Below are 16,522 nucleotides of genomic sequence, written 5' to 3'. Positions count from 1 at the left end.
TTTTGCGTTAAATCCAATCCTAACCCCACTAGACACTGCAGAAGTAGACTTAAAATCCTAACAAGAAGGAATAATTAAAGGAAATGCATGTAGTAATAGACGTGACAGTGAAGTTGGACTATATTGAGCTGTCTTAACTTTATTTGCAGTGTTTACAGATAATAACTGGAATGGTTCACCAACCGCAATATACACATCAATAATATTGTTAGGAAAACCTTTTTTGAAGACCACTATAAGAATGATGTAGCATCAACATTTTTCGTTTGTTTCCCTAACATTACACAGCAGCTCTGTGTCTCTTTTCAGGCATACATCCACTGTTGCCATCATGTTCTTTGCACGTGAGGATTAAAAAACATGCTTTGAATGATCTCATCTCTGGCAGTGCCTCGCTCAGACCTGCCTGAATTTACAGTTCAATCCCTCACATGTTGCTATTTAAGGAACCAATTAATGTAAAAGAAAATAAACTTGCAAGTGCCAAAACACGATACCGGTCTCTCATACATGAGAGGTTGATTGATTGTTTCCTCTCAGTTTGATTTAGCTCTGTCAAAGTGATGTAGGGTTAGTGGCCTCGCCTGCAACGTCACATCACCGTATTTCACTCCGACGGTCCCACTAAAAGGTGTACGATTGACGAAAGCTGCCATGAGCAGCTTTGATTTATTAGGGTGACCAGCCCCTCCTCCCTGGTCCAGAGAGGATAAATATATTGAGTCGATCGACCAGAGGCAGTGGGTTTTCTGAGAGGAAGGAAAAACTGTGAAGCTGTTGAGGAACAAACATTGAGTGCCATGGACAAAGTTCTGATTGTAAACTGCTGCTTGGGGATCATGAGCTTAATGCTTCTGCAGGGTGTGATCTGTGCGGACGGCAGGACCATTTTGACGTCTGGTGAGTCCATCTGCTTTGCTTTAAAAATCTCCAACACATTTTTTAAAATGTGATACTACTTATTTACGTTATTTTTTTTTTTTGGTCTACTCCCATTCGCAGGTAACCGACTCTACATCCCCAAAGAAGACACAGACGTCCAGAGTAAAATACTCTCTCTGTTGCTGCAAAAAGGTTTGGCTCCTGTTGAGAGGAATGATGCTTTAGGTGAGAAACAGAGGGCACGTGAAGGTCGCCAGTGCAAATTTGGGTAACAATTCAAGGAAGAAACATTGATGATATGTCTAACAATTGTGCATGTTCACATTAGTGGAATTTAAAATAAGATATCAGTGTTTGCAGGAAATGAAGATAAAATCATAAATTGAATATAATAGATTCTGGATTTGAAATAATTTCGGATGTGACTGGATTTTTTTCCATCCTGTTCTTTACAATCAACATAAAAAATGTAAATGGATGATGGGAATTTAATTGATGGGGGAAAATTATTATTAATAGTTGCTTCATATGATTATGTTTGTTTGTCTTGTGAACACTCTTTTATAAAGAAACCCAATGTCACAAACCATTGCTCTTCTCTTCCAGGCCTTGAGCTGATGAATAAATTATCTGACCTCGAGCAGGTATATTTGTGTTTGCTTAAGAAAAATGAACTATTAAGACATTATTAAGACTGATATTGTTCGATGCAGCTTGAGGCCCTGAGGGAGGACCTGGCTCTGGAGAGAGAGATCACAGCCACATTAGCGCAAGGCAAAGCCATGTCTCGGAAGAGGGGTGAACGTAAGTAAACAAGAATCGCTTTTTCTAATTAAATGTTTCAATACAAATGAAAATAAAGAGCTGTACTCTCATGTGCAGCCTGTTTTTGGAAGTACTGTGTGTGAGGGAGACACAACGGGAAAACAGCCTCTGTGAAATCTTGCTGCAAAGCCCAACATCGCCTTAAGGACGACAACACCAGTAATGTAATAACACTATACTTTACCCAGCAATATACAGCAGAGTCCTAATCGTCAGTGCAAATGTACTTTTATTTTCTCTTTTTACTGCCGTGGATGTACATATCTGATTGTCACTATCACTGGGATTACTTGATCATTAATATGCTCGTTTGATGCGTTTGTTTTTATTTGCATCCTACTTGTGTTTCTGTCGCCGTCCTGTGGCAATACAGAGCATATCACAAACTATTTTTTATTTTACAAAAACAAATAAAATATGATGGCAAACTCTTTTTTACGAATGTTTCTTTGTCCACCATTGATCCTTTCTGTGTTGAGTGCAATTTATATGTCGCGTTTTTTATTTTTATTGAAGATAACTAGTCTGCGCAGACTAATGGCGACACTGTTATTCATGTCTCAAGTGGATCCCAAAACAATGAAAGGAATCGTTTTTATTAGTTGAAGGAAGACGACTGACTTTCACAGTGCATCTTGGGTTCAGACAAAATAGCGGGCGTGAATAGAAAGCCCTGAAACAGATCGACGTATCAAGAAAATATTATATTATTAAAAAAATATTTTAAAAAATACATTACCACAGAATGTTATAGAATACTATAAACTATGTAATTCCACTGTACACTTTCAGCGATATTTTACGTATAATTTAAGTATTCATATTCGCAAAGTACTTAGATGAATCCAGCACATTTTTATCTTTTATGCCTATATTTCGCATACAGATTTACCATTTACACTAATTATTTATTTATTGGTAATATACTTAAACCAACACTTAACACTTTGTCAACCGTCGCAAAATATTTCGTAATGTTCTGTTTTTGCAACTAGTAGAATGACACCTCTGTCCTGACCTGAGGAAGCCTGTATCGACTTCACTGGATGTGTACCGTAAAAAAAAAAAAAAAAAAGAAAGAAAATCAGGATTAGAAAATGGTGGTAGGAGCAATGATACTAACTTCTGAGAGTTTTGAAAGCAGAATTTCTGGGTTTCAAACTCAGAAGATGAAATGATCATGTTCTTCTCCGTATTGGGACGGAGCACCCCACAAAAGGAATTGAACAGCTCACCCAAGTGGTGTTAAACTAGATTGCAACTTTAAGTCAACTGACAAAAACCACATAGAAATGTAATGGCCTCCGTTGGAATGTACAAGTTTATGATCAGCTTTTATGCAAATCAGTTGTATTTCTTAATAAAAAATTAAGTCGCATAAGGAAGAAACACACATTCCATTTCCCATTAAAATAGTTATTTGGAAGCTCCAGTGTCCATCTTAAAGTTCCATTCAGTCTAACTACTACTTGGGTAACTAACTCAGAATTTGAATGCAGAATTTCTGAGTTTGAGACTGAAGAAGGTAAGCCGGCCGGCGGATGTCAGGCGGGCGCAGTGGCTTAGAAGCAACTACAAAGCACCTGGCACCATGTGTCTCGGGGCTCTCTCTAGATTTGGATGGTAGCATGATGATATCACAACCAAACAGGGAAAATCTGGACACCCCTACTTCCCACAATGCATTGTTCATGGTTCGGCTAGCTCTCAGTGACAGGCTGGAGTCATAGAAGACCTTTAAAGTCTCTGAAGTCATAGATGCGAGCAAACTTGTCATCCTTGCAGACAGAGGAGGAATAACATCTCCATCTTGGGGAGTCAACGTAACAATTCAGCACATTCCAGATGTAACCTGCTGTTGTCCAACACCGAATGAACCACAGACCTGAATGACACATCTGAGCACTATGCTCGGGCAAAAGTCGAGGATGAAGTCGCCCAGCAGATATTGGCCATAGCAAACTTGCTGATGTCAAGATTGCTCTCATAGAATGAGCTATTGGTAGATGGCGCTAGTGCAGGCTAAATCGTCACGACTACTGAATCAGACAGGCCTTTCATCCTCGACAAGTAATGGTTGAAGAATGTAATGAGTGCATCAACTTAAGGTGGCACCTTTGCTTTTGTCAACACTAGTCAGTGTTTGACTGAAAATGTAGTGAATATGCTGAAGCAGGTGTAACTAATATCGATCTAAAAATTGTACTCTGCTCTGTATGCAACTATTTACAATAATAATAATGGATTATATAGCATATGTAATATAATGTAATAATAATAGATTTATATAGGATTTTTCAAAGTGCTGGACAGAAACTATGATTCACTGACACTTCACCAGTGGTGACAAACTACATCTGATTGATTTGATTTGTACATGTTTGTTGTCATATGCTACAGGATGACATCGGACTTGGGAAAACTTAATACTCCTCCATGGAGGGAAGTAGCTTATCTAAGGATGTCTCCTGAGTGAAATGTCATGGTTCTTACCTGATGCTTGTAAAACTAGAGTGTTTGTGCTTCCTATCAGTTGCAGGCGATACTACAATAAGAAGTTCAAATCCTGACATCTCGACTCAGTGACACCTGACAGAGCTGCAGGGAGCCATTCTCAGAAAGGGGCTGCAAAGTGGAGGTGGCCTTACCATGAAACACACCCTCATGTTAGATGACCCCAGGAATATAGCCGTTTTGGAAACAGTACAGCCGCCCCCAACAGCTGAGTTCGCTTAGTCGCATGAGAAATGTGGTGAAGGAGTTCCCCAAAATGAACGCTGACGTTCCTGCCTCATCTGTTCACAAAAATGCTCAGGCAAAATAACTTAATGTGACAAATATTTGAAAATGTGTAACACAGTGTACAAATTAAAGTTTGTCCTGTTTTGCAAAAATGTATTAACCAATATACACATAAGTGAAGAGGTCAAAATGAAATCCTCAACACAATAAACTATTTAGAGTCCACAATGACAACAACATTACACCTGGAAACCAGTGTATGCCAAAATCAACCAAAATTGCTTCAAATACATGAATCCATACACAATTCAACTTTCTTTGACCAATGTAGAAATCTCAACCACAACTTATCAATCCAAAATTTAATAAACGTCTATGAACACACATTACTTCATACAGTTGTGTTGTTAGCATTAGCTCATGGGCTCCATGTTACCTTTTTTTTTGGATTCACTAGAAGCTTTTAGGTTCTGTGGAGATCCAAAATGGTGGTAATTTTCTTAAAACAAATAAAGGTAAAACTGACTCAATTATAATGTTATTTCATTGAATAAGTATACGTAATATTCCAAGGCCAAGTTGGGGGCAATTTCAACCCTTGTGCATTTAGCACACTGCGAGGGTGGAGATAATTCCAGAGGAAGTTAGCCAGTATCCGGTGTGCCACTCAAGTGTCTCTGATAGTGTAACAATAAAATGTAAAACCCTGTCAGTTCATGAACTCAAAACTTCAGTATCTAGAGTGAAAGACTGTCAGTGGAAACCATGAGGGACAATGCTACTGTGAAGATAAATGGGAGGACAGGTGGGCGGGACAAGTCTCCCTAGCATACAGTATGTCACAATCTTCATATTCATATCCAGGACCAGACACAGGAAACATGGGGTGCTTCATGAAAGGTCAGTCGAACTTAATAAAGATCAAATTTGATGATGGGGGATGTTAGAAAATGATGTTAACCATGTTACACGCCCGTGTGTGTGTTGGTCTATTTTTAAAAAAAATCATTTTATGACATGAAATGAGCTCAATGCATCCTTACATGTTTGTTTAAACAAATGTTTATGACCGTTTTAGCTCTTTCTTTGTTGTTTTCTGCTGACCTGTCTCGTGTTTGTCTAATCCTAGGCTTCCTTTGGATCATTCTCATTCCTCTCTCAATGCAACAGCTCAGCTCACTCTGTCCAGCCCAGTGTGAGTGCGAAGCCAATGGTGAGGTCAGATGCTTTGGGGTTGAAATCGCTGATATACCAGGGCCTTTACCATTGACATACACACTGAAGCTCATAGGCACCAACATGACTGTGATTCATGAACACAGTCTGGAGAAGATGGAGTACTTGACTCGTTTCTCTCTGATTGGCAGTCATCTTAGCACCATCCATCCTTTAGCTTTTCATCTACGACCAAAACTCTTGACCATCGAGTTGTCAGTCAATGACCTCTCTGATCTGCCTGCCCAAGTTTTCCAGCCACTTGAGGTTCTGCAGCAGCTGTTCTTAGACCAGAACCAACTCGAGACGCTACCCCCAGGTGTTTTTGATGGCCTTGTAGCACTGAACTTCCTGGATCTCAGGTACAACAAGCTAGGAGTTCTGGATCCAGGGGTTTTCAGTAAAATGACCAAGCTCGACACGCTGCGCCTTTCAGGGAACTCAATCAGAAGGCTACCAGCGACGATCTTTCATTCCCTGACTGAACTTGAAGCACTATTGATCAATGATAATGAGTTGGAAGCTCTTGATGCCGGGCAGTTTGATGGACTGGTGAATCTACAGTACCTGAAGATTCATAAAAATCAAATTGGTACACTTCCTCCTAATATTTTTTGGTCACTTAACAACTTGTCACAACTCACCTTATCCTCCAACCAACTTCAGTGGGTCCCTGAGAGAAGTTTCTACAACATGCCCAAGCTGACTAAGTTGACTCTCTACAGCAATCCCTTGTTATCCTTGCCAGACCAGCTGATGGGCTCCATGCCTAAAATGCAGCAGTTTTATCTGCACTATACCAACCTCACCACTGTTCCAGGAAACCTGTTTGCCAACATGACCGGACTCTTGGCTCTAAATCTCCATCTTAACCATGAGCTAAGAGACCTGCCTCCAGACCTGTTTTGCTGCCTTCCAAACCTGCAGGAGCTTTCACTGAGATCCAACAGACTTTCCCAACTACATCCAGATCTTTTCTCCAGACTACAGTCTCTGCAAATATTGAAACTTCAATCCAACTCTCTAAGAAGCCTCCCAGAAAACATTTTTCAAAATCTCAGGAAAATTATGACCATTGATCTTAAGGACAATTCTTTGGAGACTCTTCATGGGACCATGTTCTCGTCCAACGCAAATGTGACTGATGTTCATCTCAGTGGAAACCCCTGGAACTGCAACTGCAACATCAGAGGTATTGCCTGGTGGATAAAAAACAACCAGGGCGTGGTTCCTGACAGAGATCAAGTGGTGTGTCACAGTCCCAATTCTGCCATCCACAGTCCTCTTGCTGCTTTCATTGAGTTTGACCATTGTGAGACGACTCCATCAACACCTACAACACAATCTACTGTGATGGAAAAATCAGAACACCTGACTGCACCTGTGAACGAAGTGCAGTCTGTTACTTCTCTCGCGACGCCAACTTCTACAGTCCCCACCCAGGGCCTGACACCCCCACCAATACCTGCAACACATTCTACTGTGATGGAATATTTGGAAATCCAAACTGCACCAATATTAGCGTCTGCTGCTCCTCACGCGACGCCAGCTTTTCCCGTCCCCACCCAGGGCCTGACATCCCCATCAATACCTGTGACGCCATCTACTGTGATGGAAAAATCAGAACACCTGACTGCACCTGTGAACGAAGTGCAGTCTGTTACTTCTCTTGCGACGCCAACTTCTACAGTCCCCACCCAGGGCCTGACACCCCCATCAATACCTGTGACGCCATCTACTGTGATGGAAAAATCAGAACACCTGACTGCACCTGTGAACGAAGTGCAGTCTGTCACTTCTCTCGCGACACCAACTTCTACAGTCCCCACCCAGGGCCTGACACCCCCACCAATACCTGCAACACATTCTACTGTGATGGAATATTTGGAATTCCAAACTGCACCAATATTGGCGTCTGCTGCTTCTCGCATGACGCCAACCTTTCCCGTCCCCACCCAGGGCCTGACACCCCCATCAATACCTGTGACGCCATCTACTGTGATGGAAAAATCAGAACACCTGACTGCACCTGTGAACGAAGTGCAGTCTGTTACTTCTCTTGCGACGCCAACTTCTACAGTCCCCACCCAGGGCCTGACACCCCCATCAATACCTGTGACGCCATCTACTGTGATGGAAAAATCAGAACACCTGACTGCACCTGTGAACGAAGTGCAGTCTGTCACTTCTCTCGCGACACCAACTTCTACAGTCCCCACCCAGGGCCTGACACCCCCACCAATACCTGCAACACATTCTACTGTGATGGAATATTTGGAATTCCAAACTGCACCAATATTGGCGTCTGCTGCTTCTCGCATGACGCCAACCTTTCCCGTCCCCACCCAGGGCCTGACACCCCCATCAATACCTGTGACGCCATCTACTGTGATGGAAAAATCAGAACACCTGACTGCACCTGTGAACGAAGTGCAGTCTGTTACTTCTCTTGCGACGCCAACTTCTACAGTCCCCACCCAGGGCCTGACTCCCCCATCAATACCTGTGACGGCATCTACTGTGATGGAAAAATCACACCAGACTGCAGCAATGAACGAAGAAACGTCTGCTGCTTCTTTGGCAACACAAACCTCTACAGTTCCCACCTTGAACCTGACATCGCAGCCCTCCTTCACCCAAACCATAGCGACTCAGTTATGTAATGACGGCTCATCACCACCATTCACTGACACACTGGTACTGGAGGATGGCCCTGAATTTGTTCATCACATCCAGCACAGCGGGTGGACGTACGTGTGGTTTCTGCCCTCAGACACGACCCTTGGTAGCTTCCTCATGATCTGTTGCATCTGTCTTGTAGCAACAAACACGGTCCTTATTCTTGCTTCCATTTATGGCTTGTATCTGCTAGGAGAGAGCATGGGGATGATAAATGCTGAGTATGCACTCATCAAGTCGCCCAGTAAAGCGAAGTAGTGTCTATTTTTTCAAACCTTTTAACCTGTAATTAATGAGTGACACAAGTTGTTTTAATTCTTTTTGTTGTTTTTGAATCAAATCTTATTCTGCATATTCAGCACGAGAATTTTATTACACATTTTTCTCACTTTGAAACAACACAAAATGCTAAATAAATGAAGCTCAAGCCCAGTCTTCTACCACTGTGATTCCTGTTAAGGTCATGCTTTTTTCCATGAGTTAGCAAAATAAAAAAAAGCAGCTGCCTTCACAAACTTGTCTCCTCTTATCACCTCATTCATTTATCTGCACAGACCGACATCACCAACGAGCAAAACCAATTGGCTGACGATGCAACATCATATACTGCAGTTTTGTTTTCAATGGCACTACTAAAAGCCCCTTCATTCCCAGTCACCTTATCATGTTGAGGAGGTTTGCATTTCTCTGCGATTCTGTGAGCTGAGATGTCGGCGAGCCTGGGTTAAAGACAAACATAGAAGAAAAGAGGAAGAAGAAAAGTTAGTAGGAAGACGGAAGGAAGAACAGGAAGAGAAGAATAGGTGATGAAAGTGAAGGAGCGAGGATTGCGAGCAGAAAACCAAATAGAATAATAGAGAGGGACTCGAGATAGTTCACCATGACATGGTTAGAGTTTTACAGGAAGAGTGAACAATGCTAGGGAAGGAAAGAGTGAGTCAGTCAGGATCATGCGCTTGAAGACAGAGGTGGAACTGGCTGCAATGAACATAGTCAGTGCTTACATCAGACAGGTAGGATGCCATGCAGCAGGACGATGAAGAGGAGTTCTGGAACAAACTAGATAAGGAGATAGAGAGCATTCCCCAAGAGGGAGAGCATGGAGAGACCAGAGACGCGCCATGTTAACACCTAATGCACATGAACTCTGAGTTCCAGCTGGCTCACATATAGATGAGAGAAATTCAACGCCGCACACCTGCGGCACTGACTCACCTATTTCCAACAAGTCTATTCCCTCCGCCTACTTTTCCTCAATAACTCATCTGGGACACGTGAGGATTGGGTGGATATTAAAGCCTTCTGGAAAAGGCATTAACCAATCATATTGATGGAGGGGGGGGGAGCTTTTCTCAACTCGATGTGAGCGTGTAGGCAACACGTGTTTCAGATTTAAAAAAAAAAAACTTAACCAGATAGGTTTCATTTGCTGTAGCATCGGAAAAGCCAGAAGATTTTCCAAAGTTCAATATGACTTGCAAATAAAGCTATGGAACTGATACATGACAGGGCGATATAGTCCGTATCTGCAGTGAACAGTATTGATTAAAACCAGATTACTATGTGTAAATCTTTTTTTGTACTGAGCTTTAACTCTAAGAATCATGCTCAGAATCACACTCCTTGCTTTCTAAATGGAAGTTCATCCTGTAAAGAAGCCATTGTCTGTTCCACAGATCGACAGTGCAGACCTTTTCAACCCCTCACATACTTCAGACATTTCTGGCTTCAGTTCAGCAGTGGCTTCGTTCACGAGTGGCAGCTCTTGATGCGCCAATTCCAGCCTATGAATGAACTTTCCTTACAATTGTCTCAGAGCAGCTGATATCTGGGTTAATGGTGCTCCGTTTCTCGATTAGTGTGATTTGATACAGCACTTCAACAGCCAGCTTCTTTTGCAATTACATACCTTTTGCCGTCTCTCAGATTTTCTGACATTGACACAAATGCAGGCCATTTCTGACACCAACTACTTCACCAGGCGGAACCACACCTGGGAGAACTCCACCAGAAACATCCAACAGATGGTTTAGATGGCCAGCCTGCAAGTCTTCCTGGTTTTACGTGACTTTTATTTTGAGGAGCAAATGAAGACCTCAAAAACTACTTAATGTATTTATATTATTAAAGGAATGGAGGCAAAGCGATGTTTTGCTATGGTAAATTCTCCATTATAAATGAAAGGTGTGAGGACAGGGATGGATCGAGTACAGTGTTTCAGAACCTCAACATGTCCATTAGGTATAAGACTCCTCTGTTAGGGAATAAATTTCTTGGATATAACTTGTTGGATTCTTGGTATTCATTCTCACGAGTAAACTGATGCACGGAGATATATGGGAGGTGTATTTCCAACAAAGTCTATTAAGATAAAGACAAAACATCGGACATCACTTTCATGAGAATAAATTTTCAACTGTGACAAATCCAGCAGCAAGACTGGACTCGAAAGGAGAACAAAGTATGGATGACAAAAGTACACTTCACACAGGAAAAAAACTACAGATGCAAAACGTGTTTGTCACAAACTACATGTTGTGATAGTTTTGGAATGGATAGTTCTGTGACCAAGTGACATTCTAAAGAGAAACTAAATGAAGCCACTCAATTCTGAAGTCAGCTGGAACAAAAAAGTCAAATGTGTGACAGTCGGGTGGTGACAGTGAATACCAAGGTGGTAATGAATTGTGCTTGCTTTATTTGCTTAGAAAAACAAATCATGATCAATACTCATCTCCTTCATCCTCATCATCTTCTCCCAGACTCTCTGCTCCCACCTCTTCATAATCCTTCTCCAGTGCGGCCATGTCTTCCCTGGCCTCGGAAAACTCGCCCTCCTCCATTCCCTCACCAACGTACCAGTGGACGAAGGCGCGCTTTGCGTACATCAGGTCAAACTTGTGGTCAAGTCGAGCCCAGGCCTCTGCAATAGCAGTGGTGTTGCTCAGCATGCACACAGCCCTCTGGACCTTGGCCAGGTCTCCACCAGGAACCACAGTGGGGGGCTGGTAGTTGATACCCACCTTGAAACCAGTGGGACACCAGTCCACAAACTGGATGCTGCGCTTGGCCTTGATGGTGGCAATGGCGGCATTTACATCTTTGGGCACCACGTCACCACGGAAGAGCAGGCAGCAGGCCATGTACTTGCCGTGACGAGGGTCGCATTTCACCAGCTGGTTCGCCGGCTCGAAACAGGCATTGGTGATTTCAGCCACTGACAGCTGCTCGTGGTAGGCCTTCTCAGCGGAGATGACTGGGGCATAGGTGGCCAGAGGGAAGTGGATGCGAGGGTAGGGCACCAAGTTGGTCTGGAACTCTGTCAGATCAACATTGAGGGCCCCGTCAAAACGAAGGGAAGCAGTGATGGAGGACACGATCTGACTGATCAGCCTGTTGAGGTTGGTGTAAGAAGGACGTTCGATATCCAGGTTTCTACGGCAGATATCGTAGATGGCCTCATTGTCCACCATGAAGGCACAGTCCGAGTGCTCCAAGGTGGTGTGGGTGGTTAGGATGGAGTTGTAGGGCTCCACCACAGCTGTGGACACCTGGGGAGCTGGGTAGATGGAGAACTCCAGCTTTGACTTCTTGCCGTAGTCCACTGACAGACGCTCCATCAGCAAGGAGGTGAAACCAGAGCCAGTGCCGCCACCGAAGCTGCGGAACACCAAGAAACCCTGGAGACCTGTGCACTGGTCAGACTAAAAAAAAGGAAACAAAAAAAAAAAAAATGATCGTAAATCAGGAAAAAAAGCATCTGAGACACCAGGGTACAACAGGTCCAAAAAAAATTCCCACCAGTTTGCGGATTCTTTCCAGCACTGGATCAATGAGCTCTTTGCCCACAGTGTAGTGTCCACGGGCGTAGTTGTTGGCAGCGTCCTCCTTTCCAGTGATCAGCTGCTCAGGGTGGAACAGCTGACGGTATGTTCCAGAGCGAACCTCATCTGACACGACAAAGAAATCACGAATACCCCTCCAGAGATTGACAATAGCAATTGAGTCTTACCAATGACAGTGGGCTCCAAGTCCACAAAAACAGCTCTGGGCACGTGCTTCCCAGCTCCGGTCTCACTGAAGAACGTGTTGAAGGAGTCATCACCACCTCCCACTGTCTTATCACTGGGCATCTGACCATCTGGCTGGATGCCATGTTCCAGGCAGTAGAGTTCCCAGCAGGCATTGCCAATCTGGACACCGGCCTGACCGACGTGTACAGAGATACACTCACGCTGGGGAGAGAGAGAGAGAGGAATTCACTTCCTGGTTACTGATGGCAGCCATTTTATCTAGTCAGAGGCACAGCAGACAACATCTATATCGCGATGTGAAAAATTGAAAACACGGAAAGACAATATCAAATCTTCCGCAGCTCCTACTGCAATGTAAAGTCGAGGCATCAGTGAATGGCACTGCTGCACTAGGTCTCCAGCCACCCATGAACCTTTCAAGTTTGTCGCTGAAATCAGCCAATGACAGCCACCTGAGAAGGAGCCCAGCGAGCACAGTTGAATCAGACACTCACACATACAGAGTGGAGAGTATGTGTCAGTACAGGATCCGGGAAAGCTGCAGTATCGGTGCAGGAGTGACGAGGGGGAGACAATGTCATTATTGTTATGCCACATGGACATAAACGCGCCTGGAGCCATACTTGCGGTACGTATTTTTTTCGATTGACAAGTGTGACAAGTTTCACAACAATCCATGTGGTGACTTTATTCACAAGATGACGTACTATATTACAGTTATCACATTACAAACACCGTTGTCATTAGTTTGTATTGTTATTTTATTAGAAGTATCGTAATTGAACATTTTGTGGAGCAGAATTGGCTCCTATTGGTGATATTTGCCAACTGCACTGTTAACATTAACATCCTAATGTCACTGTTTGAGTCATGATCTTTTTTGTAATTGGGGGATCATTTAAGAAGTACGTTAATTATGTAACATTAAACTTTGATACTCTATATTCCCTTCCATTAGAAAGAAAGAGCTGGCTGTTTTGTCTAGTGAGACAAAAAAAAAAAAACAGACAAAAGCAGCTGCCTTAACACACTTGTTTCCTCCTATTATCACCTCATCCGTTTATCTCCATGATCACACTTGAGCAGAACTTCTCATTTTGTAACACTACAAAAGGAAAAAAAGGTAGCATTACCCTGTAAATAAATAAACCTTGTTTGCTATGGAAAATTATATGAAGCGTTTTGTTTAGCTCATAGTGCTGTTTAGAGCACCTTATCGAGGAGGGCAGGCTTCTGTTGCTCCGTGATACGGAGAGGAAGCAGACTTTAATCGTACAATTATGTCATCAGTACACAGGCTGTCTCTCAACCATTGAGTCATCGAGCAGCGCTACAGAGTAAAAACTGGATCAAATGAGTCCTGGACCACAGTAAAACAGATTACTCACATTGGTGTATCACAACATTGAGCTCACCTTGGTCAGTCGAAGTGTCATACATCAGCATAATATACATGAATCCAGTACAATTTAATTAATTCATTTATGCATTTAAACATTTTTAGAGACCAAATAAACATGGGGGGGGGGGGGGGGGGGGGGGGGGGGAAGTACCGCATGTATGGATTCTGAAACGTATTATGTTCACGTCGAGTAACAGTAGTGATTCACTCGACCCACCGTCACTCCCGCACATGCGTTGTGCCTGTCACTGCCTGATCTAGTTCGTCGTCAATCTTGTTCAGCGAAAGGGTAAAAAAAAAGGGGCAGATCAGCTCACTCCAACTCCTTTTAAATCTATGTGAAACAAATGTAACGAGAACTCTTACCCATAGACTCTATAATGTATCGGAACCGATGCATTGCGCATGTCAAATGCGGAGGAGCTCGAAATGATTATTGATTCAATAATACTGGCTTAAAAAAACGAATATAAAATCAAAACATACAATTATCATATTACAATGTTAATTGTGTGTTTAATCATAATTTTAAAAAAATGCACAAATTTGTAAGATATAACCATGTGCGCGTGCGCTCACCAGTAAACGTTAGTCAGTACAACTCGCTGCTAACTTCCGGTTCCAGCATCGGAATTTCCGCCGGTCCACATCAGGCAGTGACCGACAGTACTGGTACTGCAACTTTCCCGGATCCTGTACTGACAGGGTGAACATGAGTGCGGAGTGTACTCTCGCCGTCTACACGTTCAAGTGCTTTAGTGGTCAAAGAGATCTCCTCCAGAATGAGGAGAATTTTTTCAAATTAATTGTGTGGTGTTGTGCAGGTCGCGCTTCGCAAAAATGGCGGCGAAGCAAAGCGGCGCAACGAACGAGTTCCATCACCTGAAACACGCCCACGCTGCGAAGAGTGTATTGAGAGATAAAATGAACATCGGCATAATTCGAAGTTGTGCAGACACTTGCGCAAACAAATTATAATAGACGGTCGTCCCCATCCAAAATCACTGCAGGAGGCCATTGTCTTTAAACACCGACTGTATCAATGAGGGCGGCTCGTAACCGGTTCCATACTACGCGTTCTGCCCTAGTCACGTGTGTCGGAAGCATGCAAAGACCTGGCAATTAAGAATGAGACAAAATACATATTTTACAATGCTGCACCGTTAGAGTTTGAAATAAGAGTTGAAATGTAGCCTCTACTTTCGTTGTTCTTCATGTTTCTACAGACCAGTACTGATTTGTATACATCAACGATCCACGTGGAGACAGATAAAATAAATAAAACCGGTCGGCAAAGCAGTCAAACTCACCATTTTTGAAGTCTGGAAACCAGTCAAATGAGGGGGAACAATAAGAAAATATGGACTGGGCTCCTGTGTCCTTTAAGCGACTGGAGGAAGTGATTGTTAATGAAAAGCAGGAGTGGGGAAAAAAAAGTTTGAAAAGATGGTCGACTGGCGTTGAACTTAAGATCACGTGACACTTCAAGAGGTTTACAATTGGCCAGATCAAGACGGCAACTCTACGTCGAGAAGGGGCAGATAAATAAACACGGATGAAATGCGCAGGTTGTAGAGATTCATCATTATATTGGATTATATTATATATGCAGGATTTTACTAGAAGTAAACGTTATGCCCGGATATATGCCAATTATGTACAGCAGAGGGCGACATCTCCACATTGATTTGTCGAATAGCATATAAACAGAATGATTTCATTGTCAAAATGAATGAATCCCATACAAAAATGAGACAGAATCGGGGGGAAAGATCCCATATTATTTTAGTTATATATAATCTCGGGCTCTTTTTCGTACAACTACGGAGGCCCTCTGGTGACATCTGAGGGAAAACAATAACACGTGGCAACGAGCTAATTCATCTTCAGAAGCGGGATCTGTCACGTGGTTCAGTACTCAGTGCAACAGCATCTACTGTGTCTGATTATGTCTTAATTTCGTTTTATTTTAATATCGTTTAGTTTGAATATTTTAATAAACATTCTTCTCTCACTCATGGTTAGAGATGGAAGTAAGAGACACTCTGCTCAAACGGCAGGGTCTCTCACCACGAAATGCGATCACAGTTCACTATTTATCACGGACTAGAACGATCGAATTAAGGACTTCATTGACTTCACTGCGATCGATTATGAATAATAATAGAAAAATATGTGGCACATGTTTAGACAATATCACAGGAATGCGAAACCCTGAACTTACGAATTGAGATCATGTGTCTCAGATGAGACGCAAAACGTTCGAATGAAATCATCACTAGCCTCTGTAACTACAGAATTAATTATTCGATGTTTTGCTGAATTAAACATGCACTTCACTGAGATCCAACAGACTTTCCCAACTACATCCAGATCTTTTCTCCAGACTACAGTCTCTGCAAATATTGAAACTTCAATCCAACTCTCTAAGAAGCCTCCCAGAAAACATTTTTCAAAATCTCAGGAAGATTATGACCATTGATCTTAAGGACAATTCTTTGGATACTCTTCATGGGAACGTGTTCTCCTTCAATGCAAATGTGACTGATGTTCATCTCAGTGGAAGCCGCTGGAACTGCAACTGCAGCACCAGAGGTATTGCTTTGTGGATAGAAAAACAACCAGGGTGTGGTTCCTGACAGAGATCAAGTGGTGTGTCACAGTCCCAATTCTGCCATCCACCGTCCTCTTGCTGCTTTCATTGAGTTTGACCATTGTGAGACAACACCTATAATCTACTGAG

The 16,522-nt window shown here is 42.8% G+C and overlaps 3 protein-coding genes across 5 annotated transcripts in view; 2 read left to right on the top strand and 1 right to left on the bottom strand.

Annotated features, from left to right (window-relative positions):
* Positions 1 to 800: 800 nt before the first annotated feature.
* On the top strand, positions 801 to 1,985 carry uts2d (urotensin 2 domain containing). The gene is made up of 5 exons (XM_053864819.1): positions 801 to 900; positions 1,003 to 1,107; positions 1,489 to 1,526; positions 1,596 to 1,686; positions 1,765 to 1,985. The coding sequence occupies exons 1-5, from the start codon at positions 801 to 803 to the stop codon at positions 1,788 to 1,790; spliced, it is 360 nt and encodes a 119-aa protein (XP_053720794.1). The 3' UTR covers positions 1,791 to 1,985.
* Positions 1,986 to 5,307: 3,322 nt separating this feature from the next.
* LOC128758572 (platelet glycoprotein Ib alpha chain-like) lies at positions 5,308 to 8,930 on the top strand. Its single transcript, XM_053864659.1, has 2 exons — positions 5,308 to 5,349; positions 5,579 to 8,930. The coding sequence occupies exons 1-2, from the start codon at positions 5,331 to 5,333 to the stop codon at positions 8,599 to 8,601; spliced, it is 3,042 nt and encodes a 1,013-aa protein (XP_053720634.1). The 5' UTR covers positions 5,308 to 5,330; the 3' UTR covers positions 8,602 to 8,930.
* The window catches only part of LOC128758624 (tubulin alpha-1D chain-like), a 29,908-nt gene continuing 21,649 nt past the window's right edge, over positions 8,264 to 16,522 (bottom strand). The window contains exons 1-5 of one of the 3 annotated variants that reach the window (XM_053864794.1): positions 15,090 to 15,440; positions 12,356 to 12,578; positions 12,145 to 12,293; positions 11,367 to 12,047; positions 11,093 to 11,266 (exon numbers count right to left, since the gene is read on the bottom strand). In XM_053864794.1, coding sequence (XP_053720769.1) covers positions 11,231 to 11,266; positions 11,367 to 12,047; positions 12,145 to 12,293; positions 12,356 to 12,578; positions 15,090 to 15,092 — 1,092 coding nt within the window. In that variant the 5' untranslated portion in view covers positions 15,093 to 15,440 and the 3' untranslated portion in view covers positions 11,093 to 11,230. Of the gene's footprint in view, positions 12,048 to 12,144; positions 12,294 to 12,355; positions 12,579 to 15,089; positions 15,441 to 16,522 lie in introns of those variants that run through there. The other 2 variants (XM_053864779.1, XM_053864786.1) reach the window with 2 other exon arrangements.

This window comes from Synchiropus splendidus, chromosome 1 (assembly GCF_027744825.2).
Source record: "Synchiropus splendidus isolate RoL2022-P1 chromosome 1, RoL_Sspl_1.0, whole genome shotgun sequence".
NCBI lineage: Eukaryota > Metazoa > Chordata > Actinopteri > Syngnathiformes > Callionymidae > Synchiropus > Synchiropus splendidus.
The sequence above is the reverse complement of the archived record's forward strand: the minus strand, read 5'-3'. Positions and strand labels throughout refer to the sequence as shown.

Bases quoted from the DNA above. Each gene is read 5' to 3' on its own strand.
- uts2d (XM_053864819.1), top strand. From the start codon at position 801: ATGGACAAAGTTCTGATTGTAAACTGCTGCTTGGGGATCATGAGCTTA. The intron at 1,527-1,595 runs GTATATTTGTGT...TGTTCGATGCAG, and splicing joins AATTATCTGACCTCGAGCAG to CTTGAGGCCCTGAGGGAGGA. The intron at 1,687-1,764 runs GTAAGTAAACAA...TCTCATGTGCAG, and splicing joins GTCTCGGAAGAGGGGTGAAC to CCTGTTTTTGGAAGTACTGT.